At 40.4% G+C, this 19,294-nt stretch overlaps 2 protein-coding genes across 2 annotated transcripts; both read left to right on the top strand.

Moving 5' to 3' along the window:
* Positions 1-250: 250 nt before the first annotated feature.
* Positions 251-8,697, top strand: ctsba (cathepsin Ba). The gene is made up of 11 exons (XM_038701777.1): positions 251-396; positions 4,059-4,186; positions 4,274-4,359; positions 4,499-4,613; positions 4,984-5,099; positions 5,552-5,637; positions 5,729-5,875; positions 6,337-6,453; positions 6,623-6,751; positions 7,724-7,804; positions 8,015-8,697. Exons 2-10 carry the CDS (start codon positions 4,064-4,066, stop codon positions 7,795-7,797), a joined length of 993 nt encoding a protein of 330 aa, XP_038557705.1. The 5' UTR covers positions 251-396; positions 4,059-4,063; the 3' UTR covers positions 7,798-7,804; positions 8,015-8,697.
* Positions 8,698-9,333: 636 nt separating this feature from the next.
* Positions 9,334-19,284, top strand: adpgk2 (ADP-dependent glucokinase 2). The gene is made up of 7 exons (XM_038701774.1): positions 9,334-9,805; positions 10,681-10,840; positions 13,584-13,774; positions 13,997-14,093; positions 14,327-14,463; positions 15,299-15,435; positions 16,260-19,284. The coding sequence occupies exons 1-7, from the start codon at positions 9,610-9,612 to the stop codon at positions 16,815-16,817; spliced, it is 1,476 nt and encodes a 491-aa protein (XP_038557702.1). The 5' UTR covers positions 9,334-9,609; the 3' UTR covers positions 16,818-19,284.
* Positions 19,285-19,294: the final 10 nt, after the last annotated feature.

Genomic DNA, 19,294 nt, shown 5'->3' with positions numbered 1-19,294 from the left:
CTTTGATATAAATCACATACACAGTTATATCAAATCTCTAAAAATAAAATAAATAAATAGTTAGAATGCAGGTTTTCATATAAATAACAAACAAACGTTTTTTGTCTTTGCCGGTTACATCCAGATTCAGATCATTGTTTGTCTTTAAGAGAACATTATCTTTCTTAAATTCGGCACAACACCGGAACAACAAAGGAGACGTGTGGTTGGTGAGGTTTTGGTGTCAGATCACATGAGCTGCCTTCATGTGACCCGGTTCACGTGGTTCCAGGAATAAATACCAGAGGAGGACAATTTCACAATCACACCCACACGCTTTGTTGACGGTCAGAGAGGGGGGAACTGGAGCTGAAGCTTTAATTAAGTTTACATAAACAGCTGACACACGAGCTACAAGTAAGTGACTTGTTTTTGCAGCTTTGTCCTCGATATTAAAGCGGCTCCGGTTTTTAGATGTTAGTTTAATTGTTCACACGGTGAGTTAGCAGTGAAGCTAAATCTGTTGCATATAGACTTGTAAATAACAGATTTAACCGTATGTTAAGTTAATATTTTGGACTGACACCGACTCATTTGATATAAGGGCAGGTGAAGTCCTCGCTGTAGCAGTTTTCCGTTGTGGTAGCTCAGATGGAGGTGGTTGTGTCTGACTGCCTGACCCCGCTGTTCGGTTTCTGGGAGCTGATAAGATAACCGTCTGAAAACAGGTGGCGCTGATTTAAAACACACGTGCCTCTCATTTATCAATGATTAGGACACGGTGCAATCTGGTGTAGGCAGCGTCTCGATTAAAAGAAGAGAAAGAACTTAAAACCTGAAATTAAAAATAATTATGAAACGTGATACTGAGCCCCCCCGCGGATTGATACAAGGAAATGGAAAGTGAAAGTAGGTTATTTATTATGTGAGCTGAAGGCAGCCATTAGACAAAAGACATTGGCTTACAAACATGACTGTGATACAGCAGAGGATCAGAGCGGGGGAGTAAAGCTGAATGATCTAGATTTGGTTTTGTATAAAATAATCACATTTCCCTACAAACCCATTTCCAGTCCAGACTGTTTTCCAGAACTGCTCATATCTGTGCAAAAGAGGAAAAACATGAAAAAGCAACCTTTGTACATTTGAAACCACAAGTAAAACTAAACTGGATCTTTTTGCTTTTTCACTACTGACCTTGGACCCCTTCCTGTCAGCAGGCCCTCTGCATTTGTGACAAGGAAACAGGAAATTAGTTTGTGTCTGAAGACAAACCAGCCAGAGTTATAGTGTAGCACTGTGCACATTTATCAGACTGTACGTCACCCTGTTGATATATGTGCAGGTAAGATGAAAAGTGTATCATGTGTTGGTGAACTAGCAGGAGACAGCAAGATTTTGAAAGTGTCCAACTGGGAAAAACTCTCACCCCCTTTTCAGTGCACTGAGTGAGCGCAGGTATGTAGACAGGTACCTAGGCCAGCCAGTCATTTCACTTAATACAATGACTGGCTGTGTTTATTACAGTCCTGCAACAGCCACAGATTTATTGCTTGCTGTTAGGATGTAAAGAGACAACACTTAAGAAATATAAACAAATGCTTATGAAAAAAATTGCCTCATCCAGTTTTAAGGATATACAGATGTGGACATTTTGTACTGTACAGTGTCTTGACATTTCTTCCAGGTCTCTGTGCTGGAGGGAAAGGGAGGAACTAATTCCTGTAGTTTGTTTACCTCAACACTCCTGTTAAGTGAAGCTGTAAGGACAATAAGATGGGAATATAAAGACAAGATGTAGGGTAGCTGAACTCAACGCAGTGTTGTAGGACTAATCGTGTGAAGATCAGTGGTTCCTCTTATAAAGCAGTTGATGAGGAATTGAAATATATATTCTGTGGTTTTATTACTGACTCACAAATTTCTATGTTGATCTTAAACCTCCCACATGGGGGGAAACGGTTCACCACCCCTCTTTGCCTTTTAGGCTCTTTTAAAAATCAGTTGGGTAGCATCAGGAAGAAACTGTCATGAAGCTGAAATTGGGGCTGGGGTTTCTTTTGTTTCTGAGAATTTGATGCTTTCGAGATGGAAAGAAAGGCCTCACATCCCCTCTGACTCAGCAAGTTAATGTAGCCTTGTGAGTTTTGCTCTGGACAGTGGCGCATGTCAGCACACTGATCACTTCTCCAAATCACATCCAGTCATTGCTTCAGCTGTTTTATGTGTTCTCTAAAAACTCAACAAATAAGCTTGTATTTATTTGAATCTTTCTTGTGGACAAAATGTGATTGTCTGGATTTGACCTCCAGTGGGTGTGTGTGTGTGTGTGTGTGTGGGGGGGGGGGGGGGGTTATTTTATATTTTTTTTTTTACCTTCTATATTTTGCACACAGTTAATTAAATAATTTACCCCCTCAACAGCTGCAGGACCTGTTGAAATCTCTCCTCAACAAACCTGTAAACATAACCTAGTGGTTGACAATACACTTGCCAAGGAAGTCATTAAGGTCCATTTTCTTACATTACAGAATGATATACTGCAGCACTTGCTTGTGGCATTAAAAAAAATTGAGCACTTACAAGAACCTGGTTTAGACTGTAGAGAAAGACGAGTGATTAAAGTGTCAGGTGGTGCTTCATAGTGATTTCAGGGAACAGATGTCAAGAGGTCTTTCTGTAAAGGGGACTTTTCTATTTTTGCTTCCCTCTGTGTACTTTTTACTTTGGTTTTTTTTTTTTTGTTGTTGTTTTTTCCCTTCTCTTGAGTCATTGGCCTCAGTCATGTGATATCAAACCAGTTTCACTGGAAATCTTATTTTCTTTCTCTCACAGACCCGAGGTATTTTCATTGGATTCTCTTCTCTTTTTGTAAAAGAAACCGGACATGCCCAAACAGGTGTGCTGATGTTACAGGTAGCTAGCAACAACGCCAGCTATTCTCAAGAGAATCTGTGTGCCAGGGTAAAGCAGAGTCTAAGTCTATTAAATTCCTGCAAAAGTCTATGTGAAATTGTGTTTGGCAACAGGCCACATAAAATTTAGCGCTAATCTAAAACAGAACCTGAATTATCTTTTTGTCACTTTTTTTGTTTCTTCCTGACTCAAGGCTTTTGTTCGCTACTCCTGTGTTTCAGACCTTAAGATTGACTAAAAACCTTTTTTTTTTTTTTTTTTGTTGTTTAGAAAGGAACACTGGTATTGATTTTGCTTGACTTGGAGCACCCTGCCTATCCTGAGTGCCCTCTATGCCTCTATTTAATAGGCTGCATTATGATCTCTAATGGGTCCTTGCTGGAGCTGATCCCAACTCTCCCCAGTGCATTTCACCTCTGATAATGTGTTCTCACATAGCATTTGAGAGGAGCCTTGGACCAACGGGAACACGGTCCTGTCTAAAAACTGGAGTGCATACATTTGTGTGGGTGGCATTTTCTGCAGCACGGGGTACTCTGAGGACCTTAGTCTTGTGCTCTTAAAGTGGGAACTGAAACCCAGTCTTGTTGCGTTCATAAAACCCAAACATGAATGTAGGTTGAAATCTAAGGAATTAGTTGAAAGTGCTTGACTGTGTATGCTTGCTGATGCGGTGTGTTTAACCACTGGAACTGTGTCGGACTAGCATGGCTGAGGATAAGAAGTTTCTCTGCTCTGTGTATGGATGTCCCACTTGTAGGCGCAACCAGAGTGACGTCTAGTCAGCTGTGAACATTTTTCAGCCTAGTTTCAGGAGTGTATGTAAACTGGGGAATAACCCTTGTGTTCTGTGCTTTCACTAAGTTTAGCAGACCGTTGTATGAACAGTCTTTGGGGTCAAGTACCTCCATGTTTGCTCTTGAGCTCTCTTTGTGACATTGTCTCCCCTTTAGCCTTCATCACAGAAAGTTGAGGAAAATCTAAATGCTTGTTTTGCTGGGAATTGAAATAGTCAATGTGTGTTAGCTTTTAAGGTTATGTAATCATGGTAAGGTTTAGTGATTTAATCAGAATCTATGCAGTGAGAAATTGCCATAGTTCAAGTATAATTTTGTGCATAGGTGAATAAAGAATAAACTTGTTGTTCATGCTGTGTCTTTTAGGCAAAATGTGGCACGCTGCCTTCCTGTTATTGGTTGCCAGCTTGTCAGTGAGCCTGGCCAGACCCCGCCTCCAACCACTGTCCAGCGAGATGGTCAACTACATCAATAAGTTCAACACTACCTGGAAGGTGAGCTTTTGTTTTCTTACCTTCTTTTAGACTTTTTTGTCACTAAGTATAAGCAATTCTTAAGTAAATCTCACTTCTCCCATGCAGGCTGGTCACAACTTTCGTAATGTCGACTATAGTTACGTCCAGAGACTCTGTGGTACGAAGCTGAAGGGACCTAAACTGCCAGTCCTGTGAGTCTTACTCATACATTAGAAACATGAGATTAACTTCAGATTAGCGTATCTGTATATTTGCATATCAGTGAGTGAGAGTTAGCATTTGCTGTGTTGTACCTTCCCCTAATTATACATGAACTGTTTTCCTCTGCAGGGTTCAGTATACTGGCAGCCTGAAGCTGCCAAAACAATTTGACGCCAGAGAGCATTGGCCCAACTGTCCCACTCTGAAGGAGATCAGAGACCAGGGCTCCTGTGGATCCTGCTGGGTGAGAGGGGGAAAAACTCAATGCTCAAAAGATGTGACCTAATTGTCTATATAACTGTGGTTGAGTAATATTCTAACGAACAGATTATCTAGGGAATTTTGTTTATGATCCGGGAATTTTGTTTATGATCCATGAATTTTGATTAGTAATAAAAACATTAACCCATGCTAAAATTTAAGCCTTCACCTTTTACAACTGTCAAGTCACTTTTATTTATGCTGTATACAGTCCAATATCGTACATTTGCTCTGAAGGGCTTCGCAATCTGAACAGAAAACACCCTCTATCCTTTAGACCTCTAACTTGGATAAGGGGAATCATCCCCATACATTGTAATGTCTGTGACATGTCTTGGTTCATCTGCCTGCAGGCGTTTGGTGCTGCCGAGGCCATCTCGGACCGTGTGTGCATCCACAGCAATGCCAAGGTTAGCGTAGAGATTTCCTCAGAGGATCTTCTGACCTGCTGCGAAAGCTGCGGCTTTGGGTGAGAAGCAGCTCTGTGTGTGCCATAATTCAGAGTTCAGTAGCAAACTATAATTAAAAATAATTAATGGGAGGACAGAATGAATTGACTGTAAAAATGTGTCTATGAAAATGGAAAGTCCAATATTATATACTACAGGAATATACCAATCCAGTTATCTCAGGATTACTGTCTGCCCCAAAACCATATTTTACATAATGAAAAATATGCCAGTGAGTGCCACAGAATGAGATGTGCAGATTTTAAATTTGGGGAAAAGCGAGCACCGTTAGTGAATCAGTTCTTGGGGTCAGCAGAGGATTCAAAATCTGTATTGGGAGAGCAAAATTGGATCTGTGCCTCCCTGATATTTTACAGTGTAAACATTTTGAGTTAGAGGCAGGGTGAGGAGTGGTTGTCTGTAAAGGCGGCAACATTGTGGGGAGGAAAGAAAATTGTTTTTTTCTTCTTAGATGTAATGGTGGCTACCCTTCAGCTGCCTGGGACTTCTGGACCAAGGAAGGACTGGTCTCTGGAGGCCTCTTTGACTCCCACGTTGGTGAGTGGTTTTATTTTTTTGGGTGGGTGAAGGTCCTACAGTGGCACGCTGCCAGTGTGGCATCCACCGTTCTGACACTTTGTGTATGCAGGCTGTCGTCCCTACACCATCCCTCCCTGTGAGCACCATGTGAATGGCAGCAGACCCTCCTGCACTGGAGAGCGTGGAGACACACCCCAATGCATCAACGAGTGTGAAGCTGGATACACACCCAGCTACAAACAGGACAAGCACTTTGGTAAGTTCCATCTCTCATAAATAAGGGATTAAGCATGCTAACAATGAGCGTTGAGTCATGCTCACCAATATTTGCCATATAGGAGAAAATGAATTTAACACTGAACATTTTGACATGATCTTCAGTTTTGTTTAATTGTAATGCTTTCATATGACTCAACATTACTGATTCTCCAATAAATGCGAAACAAAATGGCAATTATTTTAATAGTAAACTGACTAGTTGAAATATGTAAAAGACCATAGTGCATAAATGAGTTCTAATTTTATTAGAAATTCAGGTTGGTTATTAAATCTGGTATTGGTAGTCAAAATGTCATTACTACTACTATCACTTACAGTATACATTTACACTAGCTGGCTTACACACAAGTATTGGATATCTGATAAAGAGAAACTGTCGTAGTATTGTATGCATGCACACACATGCAACGCAGCATCCTAACATGCAGTGTGTTGCAGGCAAAACGTCTTACAGCGTGCTGTCAAATGAGCAGGAGATTCAGTCTGAGATATACAAGAATGGCCCAGTGGAGGGAGCCTTTAGTGTCTACGAAGACTTTCTGATGTACAAGACTGGTAAGAACACGTGCACCTGAACGCACAAATGTAGTATGAGTATATGTACACTTGCCGCTTGTTGAGTACAGGCTAAACGCACAGTTGCAGGTGTGTGGGTTTTTGTTTTGTTTCGCACAATTGCACTCAAGCTCTTGCTTACCGTCCTATATTTTGTTCCTTGTCGCAGGTGTGTATCAGCATGTGTCTGGGTCTGCTGTGGGCGGACACGCCATCAAGATCCTAGGCTGGGGGGAGGAGAACGGCGTTCCCTACTGGCTCTGTGCCAACTCCTGGAACACTGACTGGGGTGATAACGGTGAGCAGAGACGCATTCTAACATTTATACATCCTCACTCTTCATTATAAACAGAACTCCTATTTACATGTGTGAAGGAAATGAGTTAAAATTAGAAACACTTCAGTTTTATGCCAACTGATGTCAGTCTCATGAGCACATTGTTGAATCAATGTTTCTGGCACATTGTTAGACTTCATTGTATAGTTCAGGTGTATCTAATAACTGTTCAATCTTGGTTAGTGGTTTGACTGTTAGGGGTTTTCATTGGCTGATAATGCAGAAACAAGTCATGTGTAGTTCTATTATTTCTGAGTACAATCTAATATACATATGGTTATCTTGGCCATTAATGTCTTGTTTCAGATGGAATTTTATTCATCGTCATTCAACTTCATTATTTTACTGTAATTTAGGAGATGAGAGAAATGTGTTAACATTTAGAAAAGATGATTGTGACTGAGGAAGTTTACGGCTCAAAACTTTCAACACCTTCCCAAAGCTCACAATGGGGAGCCTAATGTCGTTCCACAGCAGCCACACTGAAAAGCTGCCTGCAGATGCTTTATTTTTTTTATTTGTTTAAAATTTCAGCTATTGGCACGATTAATCAGTCTATCACTAGTGCACGTGATACTTTTCTCTTTTGCTTGTTTGGCTAATCCCTTCAACACATACGACAATGTAACTTCTGTCTGTGTTGGGTGTTTAAGTACATTTTTAATTCACATGTTAATTTCAAGAAAGCTTCTCAAATACTATTTTCCTTGATGAGAAGCTCAGTCACCACACAGTGATCTGTATGGCAATTAAGTGAGGTTACTTGCACACCTAGCAGCTATTCTGAATGGGGGGGGGGGGAACAAACGCATATGTGATCTTTCACTTTTGTCAGGAAAACGTTTTATACTTCCAAACGTGTAATAGTTTGGTGTTGGGCTAGTTTGTTAAATTGACATGTAAACTGTCCTCTGGTCTGTTTCTGGTTTTCAGGATTCTTTAAAATTCTGCGTGGATCTGATCACTGTGGTATTGAGTCAGAGGTTGTGGCTGGGATTCCCAATTAAATTTAAGGTAAGACAACAAAACAGGTAATTGCAATATTTAGTATTGGCCTTGTAATTGTTACTGTGCACCTATACAGTACAACTCATATCTTAAACCAGACTGGAAACACAGGGTTTTGTGTTTGTGCACAAGTCTCATAGCTCTAAGGACCAGAAGCTCCTACTGTCTTTGTAAAATCCTCAAACATTTTACTGACTTTTTTTTTTACTCTTGCAGGTGTTGAGCTGCATTGTCAATTACATAATCCCTAGAGGGCGACTCACTCCACTTGCCTGCTCTGGAACTGACCATATTTACCTGCTTTTAGTCCCTTTTTCATAGTTTAAGCCCACTGATCAACTAGCACACAATGCATGTGGTTTTCTTGACAGCAGATCAAAAAAAGAGCAACTTTCACTTAATTCAGGTGGATTAGCACAAGGGAGTATGACAGCAACTATGTGCCTGAGCACAAATCACTATTGTTGATGGTGTTTGGTTTTTATAATTTTTTTTGGTGAATGAGCTGCTGTGAGGTCTTTCGCCTCCTCAATCAAAGGCCGCACAGTTTTCTTTTAAGATGTGTATGTGCATTTTATTTTAAATTTTATCTCTGGTGATTTGAAGCCAATTTGTCACTTTTCTTTTTTCTAACTGGGATAAACATGTGGGCTGTCTTGGAGCAATTATGTGTCTAATTTTTAATTGTTTTATTTGCCCCAACATTATAGGTCAGTGCCACATGCCACTCCATAATGTTAGGATGTAGTCATTGTAATTAGTGCCTGTTACTGTTTTTAAACTCAGAGTATCAGATGAGCAACTGAAGTTTTTATTTTTTAAATATAGTTAGAAAGTGACTGTTGTCCACCTGTATTGATCAACATATTGATGCAAATAAAACAATACTTGGTTCCTAATTTGGTGTTTTGTTTTTAAATCAATTTTGTTATGTTTCATTTGTCTGACTGGAAGACTTGCACGCCTGATTGGCTCACTACGAATGTGGGTCGAGATATGATATCTAAGTAGATGTGGAGTCAAGTTTTGTGATTGCTGACAAACATTGTTTTCTGCTGTAATGCAAGATTTTGACTGACAGTAAATGGATTTATATTTTCATGACAAACATTCAAAGCGGTTAGCAATCTTATGTGCGCAAGACTAGCTGGAAACATTACTTGTATTTTATAAATGGGTTTTAAAGATCTTTGAAAAGGATGGGTAGTGCTGTGAACATCCCACTTTGACGTTTAATGGCATTCTGCATCCTTGGTGTATTACTGCCATCTTCTGGCGTTTAGCTCCTACAGTGTCGATTTCCGATCAGTCCGGTCCTAACTCAACACTTCTGCTTTGTCCACTTCAACCTCACTCCAGTATGCCATTTATAGCCCAGATGTGTTCATTCCCGCCATCATAATCTGACCTTTTCTCTGTGGTTTATTTAGTTAACGTGTGCTGTTTCTGGTGAGCGTTGCCACTTCCGCTTTGTTGTTGGCAAACAAACACGCCCCCTTAGTAGAATAAAAGCTGTTCGTTTTGCGCACAGGCGTCCACTCATTATCCAAACTGGACAGCGGTGCTTCCAGGAAGCCTTTTTGGAAAAAAACCTAACGTATAAAACAGTTGAGGCGATAGTGTTTTTTTTTAATTAACATCTAAAATCCTGGGTCCAGCTCAGTATTCGTCCGGTTAAGGCACACCGGGACACTCCGTCTCTCAAAACAAACACCGCACGGCTCGTTACTGGTGGAGCGGGCAGGGAGAGAGCTGGTTCTTTACCGACTGAGAGAAAAGCGATCACACCGTAGCTAGCTAACCAGCCAACGATGGAGGCAGGAGGCAGGGTGTCGTGGGTGAAATACGGGCCTGTTGTGTCTCTGTTTGTAGTTCTTTTGGCCCTGTGGTTCCGCTCACCCCAGAATATAGACCTGGACGACCGGCTGGACACCGTCCTGTCCTCTCTGCTCCGGGCTGAACGCAAAGTCGGGCTGAACAACGTCGCCAGACCGAGAGTGGCCGTTGGTAAGTGCAGGTGGTGGGGAGCTAACGTTGGTTAGCATAACCCTAAGATTGGGGAGTCCTGACGTTTCTAGGATATATTTGATTAGATCCGTACTGAATCACTACCATAATATCTGTTTCAGGTGAACTAACGTTAAATCCATTGCTAACAAAACTGAAAAAGTTGTATGCTAACCCTGCTGCTATATCTGGAACTGGCCAATTTAATAGTAAACGAAAGTGGGCTATTAGAAATGATAAAAAAACAAAACAAAGTAAGGTTCAGGGAAAACTTGCTGTGAACTGTCAGCACCATTAGCAAACGTTACACAAAAATTGTTTTATTCAGTGTCAGGAGGTTTATTAGCAAGTGCAGTTTGATAAAGGGCTGAAGAGGAGTGACCATGAAAGGTCTGTCACCAGATCTCAGTCCAGATCAGCATTTTGTATTAATGGTATGCTTGGCATGACATGTGTAGTGTAAATTAACCTAGTACACCGGTTAGATAGTGGCAGGTGGTGAATTCAGGGATACAATGTAGCTGTATTTTAAAGGAATATAGATTATAATATAGTTATATCGGTTTCGGGCTTTCGTTCGTCGTTGACAGCAAGCGAGCAGCGCCATAGTGTGATTGATCTGTGTCTTGACTGTGATGATCTAATCCTGAAAGCTGGTACTTTAAACACACAACAGGAGTGATTATCTGTCCAATCTTAAAGCAGTTCAACAACAAGCCCAGCCACTCAGTCAGACCTGTTAATTATTAATTAGATATATTAGCATATCTTTATCTTCTCTTTCTGTCCCAGATTTTAAGTCATGTATCTGCTTCTGGCCATTGTTTTTTCTCACTTGTCTTTTTTTTTTCTCTTCCCCTCCCCCTCATCCACAGGTTTTGGGGGGTGTGTCGACCTGATAGTGGAGGGGGTACCATTGCTTAATAAGATTGGCCTCCCTCCCACAGACCAGCCCCTACATCATAACTACCTAGAAAATGAAGTGCAGCTGGCTGAAAGCTTTGCCTACTTCTTTGCACCAGGAGCTGCTGCAGAGTAAGTGTGTGTGTGTGTGTGTGTGTGTGTGTGTGTGCACACATTTGGGAAAGAGAGTAAGAGCTGGCCATTAAATAGTTATGGTCTAGTTCAGGGAACTACTCCTAAATTCACAGTATAATAAAATGAATGCACGCCTGCTTGAACAAGTGGTCTTACAAATAATTGAAACCTTTACATTTCTCTGTGCTATGGCTGGTTAGCTGTGTTCTGGTCCTGTTTATATACAAGGTGTGTCTAATTGTGTGTATGTGCGGCAGAGCTAGTTTGCGAGGCTTAAGATCAGTCACCAGATAATTTAAAACCATTTCTTTGTTGCACCCCCTGAGGCTACTGTGCTTCTGAGTCATTCTCTCTCCCTCACATGCACTTTCACAAACACACTCACATTCAACCATGAATGTGGAAGGGTTTGTTTGTAAGGTAAATACAAAGTTGCATGAAGTATAAATAAATACTACCACACGCTCTTTTCTTCTTTCCCATTGTCATCTTTTTTTTCCTAAACCCACGCTTTGGTCAGTGCTTGTCTGTATTTGTCTGACTACTTAGCTGCTGGACAGCCATCCTGAAGTATTAGGTATTTATGATGTTGAACGCGTCTCCCCTCTCGGTGACTTCTCCTGTTCTGGTGCCTGTGAGCCTTTTGTTCATTGTCTGGAAATGACACCTAAAGGCAACAACAGACCTTCATCATAGACAGAAAGGGCAAGGCTATGTGTGTGAGGGAGAAGTAGGAGTTATTTCTCTTGCCTCTCTTCTTGTAGACTTTGGGGTTGTGAATGCTTGATGTCAACCAGATGATAGCTGAACTTTTGTAGTCAAAGTCTGAGACCACAATGGTGAATCACTTAAGTCAAAAAAAAAAAAGAGCTAGGTCTAAGTGATATGTGCGGGTAAGCGGAGAGATGATTGGTTATGTCTACCAAGTGCAGATCTGGTGAAACTGCATGTGTAATACGTTTATTGAGTTTATTTTAGTGTGCTTTGCTTTCACTTATGTTTCTCTTTAGTCACCATCAGTTATATTTTAAAATTCGTTGGATATCTGCAGCTTTAGAGAGCGCAACAGTGAGATACAGGATGAACCACAACCAAGCTAATCTCATAAAATAGCATACACTTCAATACATTGAGTCTGTTTCAGGCCACATGTTTACTGGGAGCCTTCATGCACACAATACTGGCTTCTTTTTATTTGTATTACCTCCGCCAAGGAGGTTATCTTTCCAGTGTAACTTGTTTGCTTGATTGTCTGGACAAACTACTGGCCCAGTTTTCATGAAACATGGTGGAAAGGTGTAACATCGGCCAAGGAAGTGGGGATGGACTGATCTAATACCGATATCGGATATCAGCTTGATACTAGAGTCGGGCGATGTCTGCTAGCCATTGCTGATGGACGATGGCATCGTCTATCAGCTCAACCCTACTCGATACTGACTCAAATAGCTGGATCAGGTATAACAAATGCAGCAGGTTGTAAGAAATAAGTGATCAGGGATGTTTCTTTTCCAGATTAATCCTGAGTTCTAGATTTTCCAACCTGCGCATACATAATAATTGGACAGCTGAGATGATAAGATTATAAGTCTAGGCACAACCATATTTTGACATTGTGTATATGAAATACATCCAGACACATATAGTGTTTGAGCTTGCAGAGATTTGCAAATCATACAAGACTGGATTATTGACCTTGGCAGAGGTCTGCACTCTATGACTGCCCTTCGAGTTTTCTAGACTTAGATGTGAGGTAGGGCTGGACAATAAAACGATAACAGTAATTATCCCCATATAATGTTAATGTTGTTAATATGTTCAATAAATGTTTGATTTTATTCACTTGAATCGTACACGAATTAGGACTTCATTTTTTATTAAGATGTTTATTTTCTTGAGAAAAAAGGACCGAATAAAGATTTTACTTAATTTTACTCGTGCATATTTGTTGACAAAGATTTTATCATAACTCAACACTGTTGAGTGTTCTACCTCAGATTTGTGAAGTGATCCACTGTTTGGCATCAATTGTTGAACATATTGAAGAGTTTAAACCACAATTACAATTACTTTCACTCAGGAGCAAAAATCTGCCTTTAAAATCGAAAGAAATAACGATGTGATACTTATAGTGGTAATTATCGATATCGAAAGATAACGATAATGAAACTTTTTATCATAACATTTTTGACCATATTGTCCAGCTCTAATGTGGTGATTATTATTATGTATTTGCTGATTGATAAAACTGTGAAGTCACATGTATTTCAGCTTTTAGCAGAAGGCTGCCACTGTTGAAATGCAAAGTGTGCCATTGGGATCTTATTGTACATTTTTGTTTTCCTCTCTGTTTTTTAAATTTTTGTTCTTGCCTCCTTTTTCTTTTCTCTGAAACTTTACTCTTGATAAAATGTGTATTTGCTCAACAAGCTCAGAGGTGTCGGTATCTCCAGCTTTTGATGGATCTTCATGGCATAAAACTGTTAATGAGAAGAACTATCACTGTAGAAGCCGTAGTTACACTTTTCAAAGAAGCACACTCAATAAAAGTAAATTCAAAATGTATTTTGAATTTCATAGTATTTCAGTTAAACACATTAATATCTTAATTAATATCACCAACAAGGACACAACATAGGACAAAAAAGAAGAGGTATTTAGAGGAAATGCTGATCATTTCAAGTTCTTGTCCTTCAGTTTGAACATTGTTTCACTATTTGTTTGCTTTTCTGTCTTGCAGGCGTTTTATGCTGAATGATACCCTGTTCAGCGAGCTGGTTGAAGCATCCCGTGACTTGCCTGGAAACAGGTGGGCAGTAGGTGGCAATGCCCCTGTAATGGCTGGTCGAATGGCAATCGAGGGATGTGATGTGTTGCTAGGGGGAAGTTTCAGCCCCGATTTTACAGATGTCCTGTCCCAGCACATTACAGGTACACCCTTTTTACCTTCTAGGATCTATCAGTGTTGCGATTTTTACTTCAAACAATCATTTTCCTAACTCCCTGAATGCCCCTCTTTCCTTTGCACGGCGTCATTCTTTTTTTTCTTTTTTTTTTTTCACTTCCTCTGCCCTCTCTGCTTTCTATCTATTTTCCTACCCCTGTCTTCCTCATTTCCAAGGCCTAGTACCTCACCTACCTCTGTCTTTCCAGTGGCAGGTAACGTCGTAGAAGAGCCAGACATTCATCTGATCCTGGAGTATCCATCTGGTGCTAGCTGGGGGCGCTATACCTCACGTAGAGCCAACAGGTATGTGTTAGTTGAGCATTTGGTAGATATTTTGACAATCGTGAGCAATCCTATAAGGTGAACTGTGTACCTGAGCGGATTTAAGCCAGAGACACATTTTTTGCACAGTGGACTGGTTTTACTGAATTTTGTGAATAATAGAGCAAAGTGTGTATGTACATTTGTATAAATGTAGTGCCCTACAGTATTTGAAGCTGACTGTGTTTGACCTTGCTCATGTTTGTTCTCTGTAGATATATCATCCACAGTGATGACCATAACCCCTACCTGGCCTCCATGGAGGAGTTTGCTGAGAAACTTGAGGATTTCAAACCAGATCTGCTGGTGGTGGGTGGGCTGCAAATGATGGACAACTTCCCTTTCCAGTCAGGTAAGAGGAAACTGGTGTCAACCTTTGATTTGTTGCTGACATTATGCAGTAGTGTCTGCTGCTTTGTGTCGCACAAGTGGCGTGGTCCTGAACATTTGTCAGTTGTTGATCCTGTTATATATATATATATATATATATATATATATATATATATATATATATATATATATATAATAAAGTAAAACTGAACTGTTAACTGAACTAAAAGGAACTGGTCTATTCTTCTACTCATTTATAAATTTTGAGTTTCATGCAGATAATAAGAGAAAATAGTGCTTGACAGAGATTGATTGTTCCCTCTAGAATAATATGCAGAGTAGGCATGTGCTGATAGGAGTATTTATTTTGGCCATAATTATCTTGATATTAATCAAGGTGAAACATGCTAATAGATAATCGTGTTATGTTGACACTAGGGTTGGGCCGATAGACGATAGGCCATCGGCGATGGCTGACAGATGGTCAATGGTTGAGCAGGCATCGTGATTGTAAAGTATTTACCGCGACTTGTAATGTCATAGGCTACCAAGTTTTTAACCGAGTAAAGTCTGTGCGAGTGAACACATGCACATAAGACGGTCAATCAATCCTGTGATAGACGGCTGTTGAATTTGGCTGGTGGTTGTTGATGAAAGAATTTAAAAAAAGGTCTTTGGCATCCTTCCCTCTCTGACATCTTACCTCCTCTGGCTTGTTTTCGAATCTCCGCACCTTTACTCATTTCCTCCACTTTGTGTCTTTTGTCCACTTTGTTTCACTCCCTCCTTATTGTCTGGCAACCTTTCTGTCTGAATTTCTTCTCTTCTCCTTCTACATATTGCTTTCATCACTCCAGGTGAGCGGGAGGCACTCCTCTCCCGCCTGGCCGACCTCCTGTCCTCCTCGTCTCCACAGATTGGGATCCATTTTGAGATGGCCAGTTTTGTAGAAGAGAGTATAATGGAGGACCTGTTACACTATGTCATCCCCCATGTACGTATGACTGAACAATGAAATTAATCAAAACATTCATTCACATGTGTGACTTCAAATGGAGGGAGAGTAGAAAGATTAAACAAAAAATGGTTAGCAGGTAGTTTAAAACTAGATTTGCCTAAATTAAATTAGCTTGAAGTTAAACTTTTTTGTTTGTCAACAGAATCTATAATTGTCTGCCTGTATTTACATGTTGATATAATAGAGTATGTTTGATGTCTTGCTTTCTAGTGTCTTGATGTATTTTTAAAAGTTCACAGATTTTTCTCTCATATAGTAAACAAAATACATTATGATCTGGCCAGTCCAATAACAACATTTACTATAGAAAAATTATTTTTGTTTAAAGGAATCATTCTGGCCCATTTTATTGTCTTTGTAGTTTCAGCCTGTAGCTTATATGCTGTGGTAGAACTCCACTGTTGTCCAGAAACATCTCAAAACACATGAAAACCATACTGTTGCATTGGTTTCCTTCATTGCAGCACAGCGAGTGTGGTTCATTCCCCCCGGGTCTGCAAAATAATAATAATAATAATAATAATAATAATCTTTATTTGTTGAGCACTTTTCAAAAACAAGTTACAAAGTGCTTTAACAAGTGTAAAGACAATAATACCCAAAAAACAAAAATAACACCGTCAGTCAAACAGATGTGCATACCTGAGTATGCACATCCACCTGACTCAGACTTATTAGATTAAACTAAACTTGCTATGTTGAATACCGTATGTCACTTACTGTGATGGTATGGGTTTCGTGCACAGTTCAGTTAAGGGCAGGTGCTTATTTGATCACTCATCCTGACTCTGCTTTCCCAGGCGGACTCTTTAGGCATGAATGAACAGGAGCTTCCCAACCTGCTCAGTCTACTTAAAGGCTCCAACATCACAGTGTTGTCAGACCCAAACCCCCGTGTAGCCACTGTCCTCGACCAGATGAGGGAGGTCTATCGCATTCTGAACCAGCGCTACAAGGATGCCAGTGCAGACAGCGACACAAACAGTGCAAAGGCTAAGCCACTTACTCGGCTCCACGTTCACACACTGGCCTTTCAGGCCATGATTGTGACACGTGGCTCCCAGTGGAAGAACACCATGTCAGCCACAGCCAAGGCCTCTCTCACAGCTAACCGCCATGTCTGCGGCTCTAATGATATTGACCCCAGCAAGGCGAGGCTCATAATGGATGACTCCTTCTCTGTCAGCCGTCGGGAAGGCAGCCAGCGTATCCCTCTGCAGGAGACCCGGCCCGTCAGCTGCTGGGATGAGGACGATTACGAGATCTGCGTAGCTCCAGTGCTGGTGTGCACTGAAGTTTACCAAACTGCAGGTGGAGGGGATAACATCTCTGCTGCTGGTCTGGTGCTGCAGATTTAGAGAAAGGACACTATATGGTCTATCTGTGTGTAGCGTTACCTAAATGTTGGGGAAAAAATGTGACCCTGGAAACTCGATCTTGTTGGGATGCAAAGTAGCTGTTGTGGCAAACATAGGTACTGATTATAAAATGTATCCGGCTAATGCTGTCACACCTGCAGTTCATGGCCCAGGTGGACCAAAAGGAAAAGTGATGGGGTCAGGTGATGGGGGTACAATGGTTATTAATCAGGTTAGACAACTAGATTTTAAATTTACAAGCAAAGTTTTGATTTTTGAAGGGAATGCTGAGGAAAAACTGGTAAACTCAAACATGACCGTTTTGTAAAGTTGAGTGTATTTATGTTTATATTGGATAGGAGGGCATCATCACCGATTTCATCCCTTTTTCATTGTCAACATGCATATCTACACTGTGCCTGAGTGCAAAGGCCTTTTGCATCCAGTTGATTTAGATATTAGAACCAAAACATTTACGGAGACACCGCCCTGCCCTTCCCAATTGAATTTAACGCATGCAACATCTTTGACAGTCTTTGTAGCTCATCATCTGACTCCTGTCCTCCTTTACTTCTCCAAGGCCTTACAAGACTTTGCCTTCAGCCAGGATGAGATAAAGAGGGATGAGGTTTGGATAAAGTCATAAAGACGCCATGCTGGGTAGCCTGTGGCATGGTGTTTTTGAATTGTGTATCAAGACTTTGAATGCATCATAACTTTACTCTGGTTGCAGGGCATGAAGTTTTGAATGGGTTAGGATAAATTCTCTTGTTTTAACCTGTGACTCCACTATGCAAACATATCCAGAGTTGTGTAATTAAATAGCTGAATCTTCTGTTTCTTGGAAGCACTTTTATAGTCACCTACATAAAATCGTAGAAAAAAGCCAACCTGAAGGCTGAAAGGTTAACAACCGGTCACATCTGAAACCTTTTTAATGTGAAGGCGCCGTCCTGCCTCTGCCCTCTGCTGTCTCATTCTCAAAGGCAAAAAGATTTAAAGTAGAAATCTAGGGAGATTGTCGCCTCCTGTTCTTCCTAATATATGTGAAAAATGTGCATACTGGTTTGGGTGTGTTTGATTAGCATTCCTCTGTGTGTTAGTTGCAGTGCAATAATGCAAAAACAAGGTTAAGAGACCGCTGTTGGTTGCTGGATATGATGTCAAAGATTTCCTCTCTACCTCCAAATTCTTTTTGCGTCAGCTTCCCTTTTTGCCTCTTCTCATTGTCTCTTCCATGTTATTTTGTCAAACCTTTCTTTTATCTGTCACATTTCTTGACTGTTCCTTCTTCCCTTGTCTCTGTCTATTTATGGCTCTTTAAGGACCAAAAAACCTAAGTGGACTGCCGCTGATAACATTGCAAGTTACTGGCAGGTGGTTGTCACATTCTCACATGATATGGCTGCATACAGTGAAACACATATCTAGTTTTAGATTTTTGAGAAAGAGGGGGTTAGCAACATGAAATTGTAAGCTTGACTTGAAGTGTTACCATGAATCCCTTTTAATCTGTGGAGGAGTGGATCACACAGAAGATATTTATTAAAACATTACATTTTCTGTGTGATCCACTCCTTGCAGTAAGATATCTTTAACTCTTCACTCCAACTCTATGTCAAAGCCACTACTTTCTGAATTTATAACCATTTTCTTATATTATCTTATCATTATTATTATTATAAGTGAAAAGAGGGCCGTGCCTCTAAAAGGCTGTCAATCCTAGTTTCACTTTTCTCAGGAATCCCTTTTATTTGAAACTGCATTTACAGACGAGACTGGACTTAAACTATACTATTTTTCTCACTATGTACAAATCAAACATTCCATCTAAGACCCAGCTTCTCCATTCAGAATGAAGTATGTTTGACAACTACACCTCAACGTGCAGGTGGAGAATTTCCCCTTGCTTACAGTTTTTTATTAGTCAAGTATTGAGCTGCTTCTTAAAGCCCCTTTCAACGGAGGAATACATATACTTGTTGCATTGTAGCATGAATATGAGGTGAAGAGAGAATGAAGAACCTAAAGGTGAAGAAACCCCTTTAAATCTTTAATGTTTATCAAAACTCTACTGATTTGCTGTGGTTTGATTTGTGCTGGAGGTGAATGAGCCCGATTCTGTTCTGCCTTTTGGTGTTTAGTGAAAAGGGAATATTTAATACAGATGTTTCCTATTATTGTAGTATGTTTTATTTTCTGATGTCTTTGACTTTGTGATTGGAAACCAAAAGTTAACGGGTCATTGTTTTTACTGTGAAATGTTTAAAGCAGAACTTCAGCATGCATTCATGCTCGGATGGAGAGCTGCTTGTGTCTGCTACCATATCACATACTTATCTAAGCTCTAGATAAGGCATGCCATCCCTGTTCCAAAGCTGTGTTTGACTGTTTCGTGCATGTATTACTATTGAATACAGAATCACCTAAGATAAAAAGCTACGCTGATAAAGCAATCATTTTGTCATACATGGGGA

Source organism: Micropterus salmoides, unplaced genomic scaffold, assembly GCF_014851395.1.
Source record: "Micropterus salmoides isolate LMB-PRFRI ecotype aquatic unplaced genomic scaffold, ASM1485139v1 Ms_hic_scaffold_6, whole genome shotgun sequence".
In the NCBI taxonomy this organism is placed as follows: domain Eukaryota; kingdom Metazoa; phylum Chordata; class Actinopteri; order Centrarchiformes; family Centrarchidae; genus Micropterus; species Micropterus salmoides.
The sequence above is the reverse complement of the archived record's forward strand: the minus strand, read 5'-3'. Positions and strand labels throughout refer to the sequence as shown.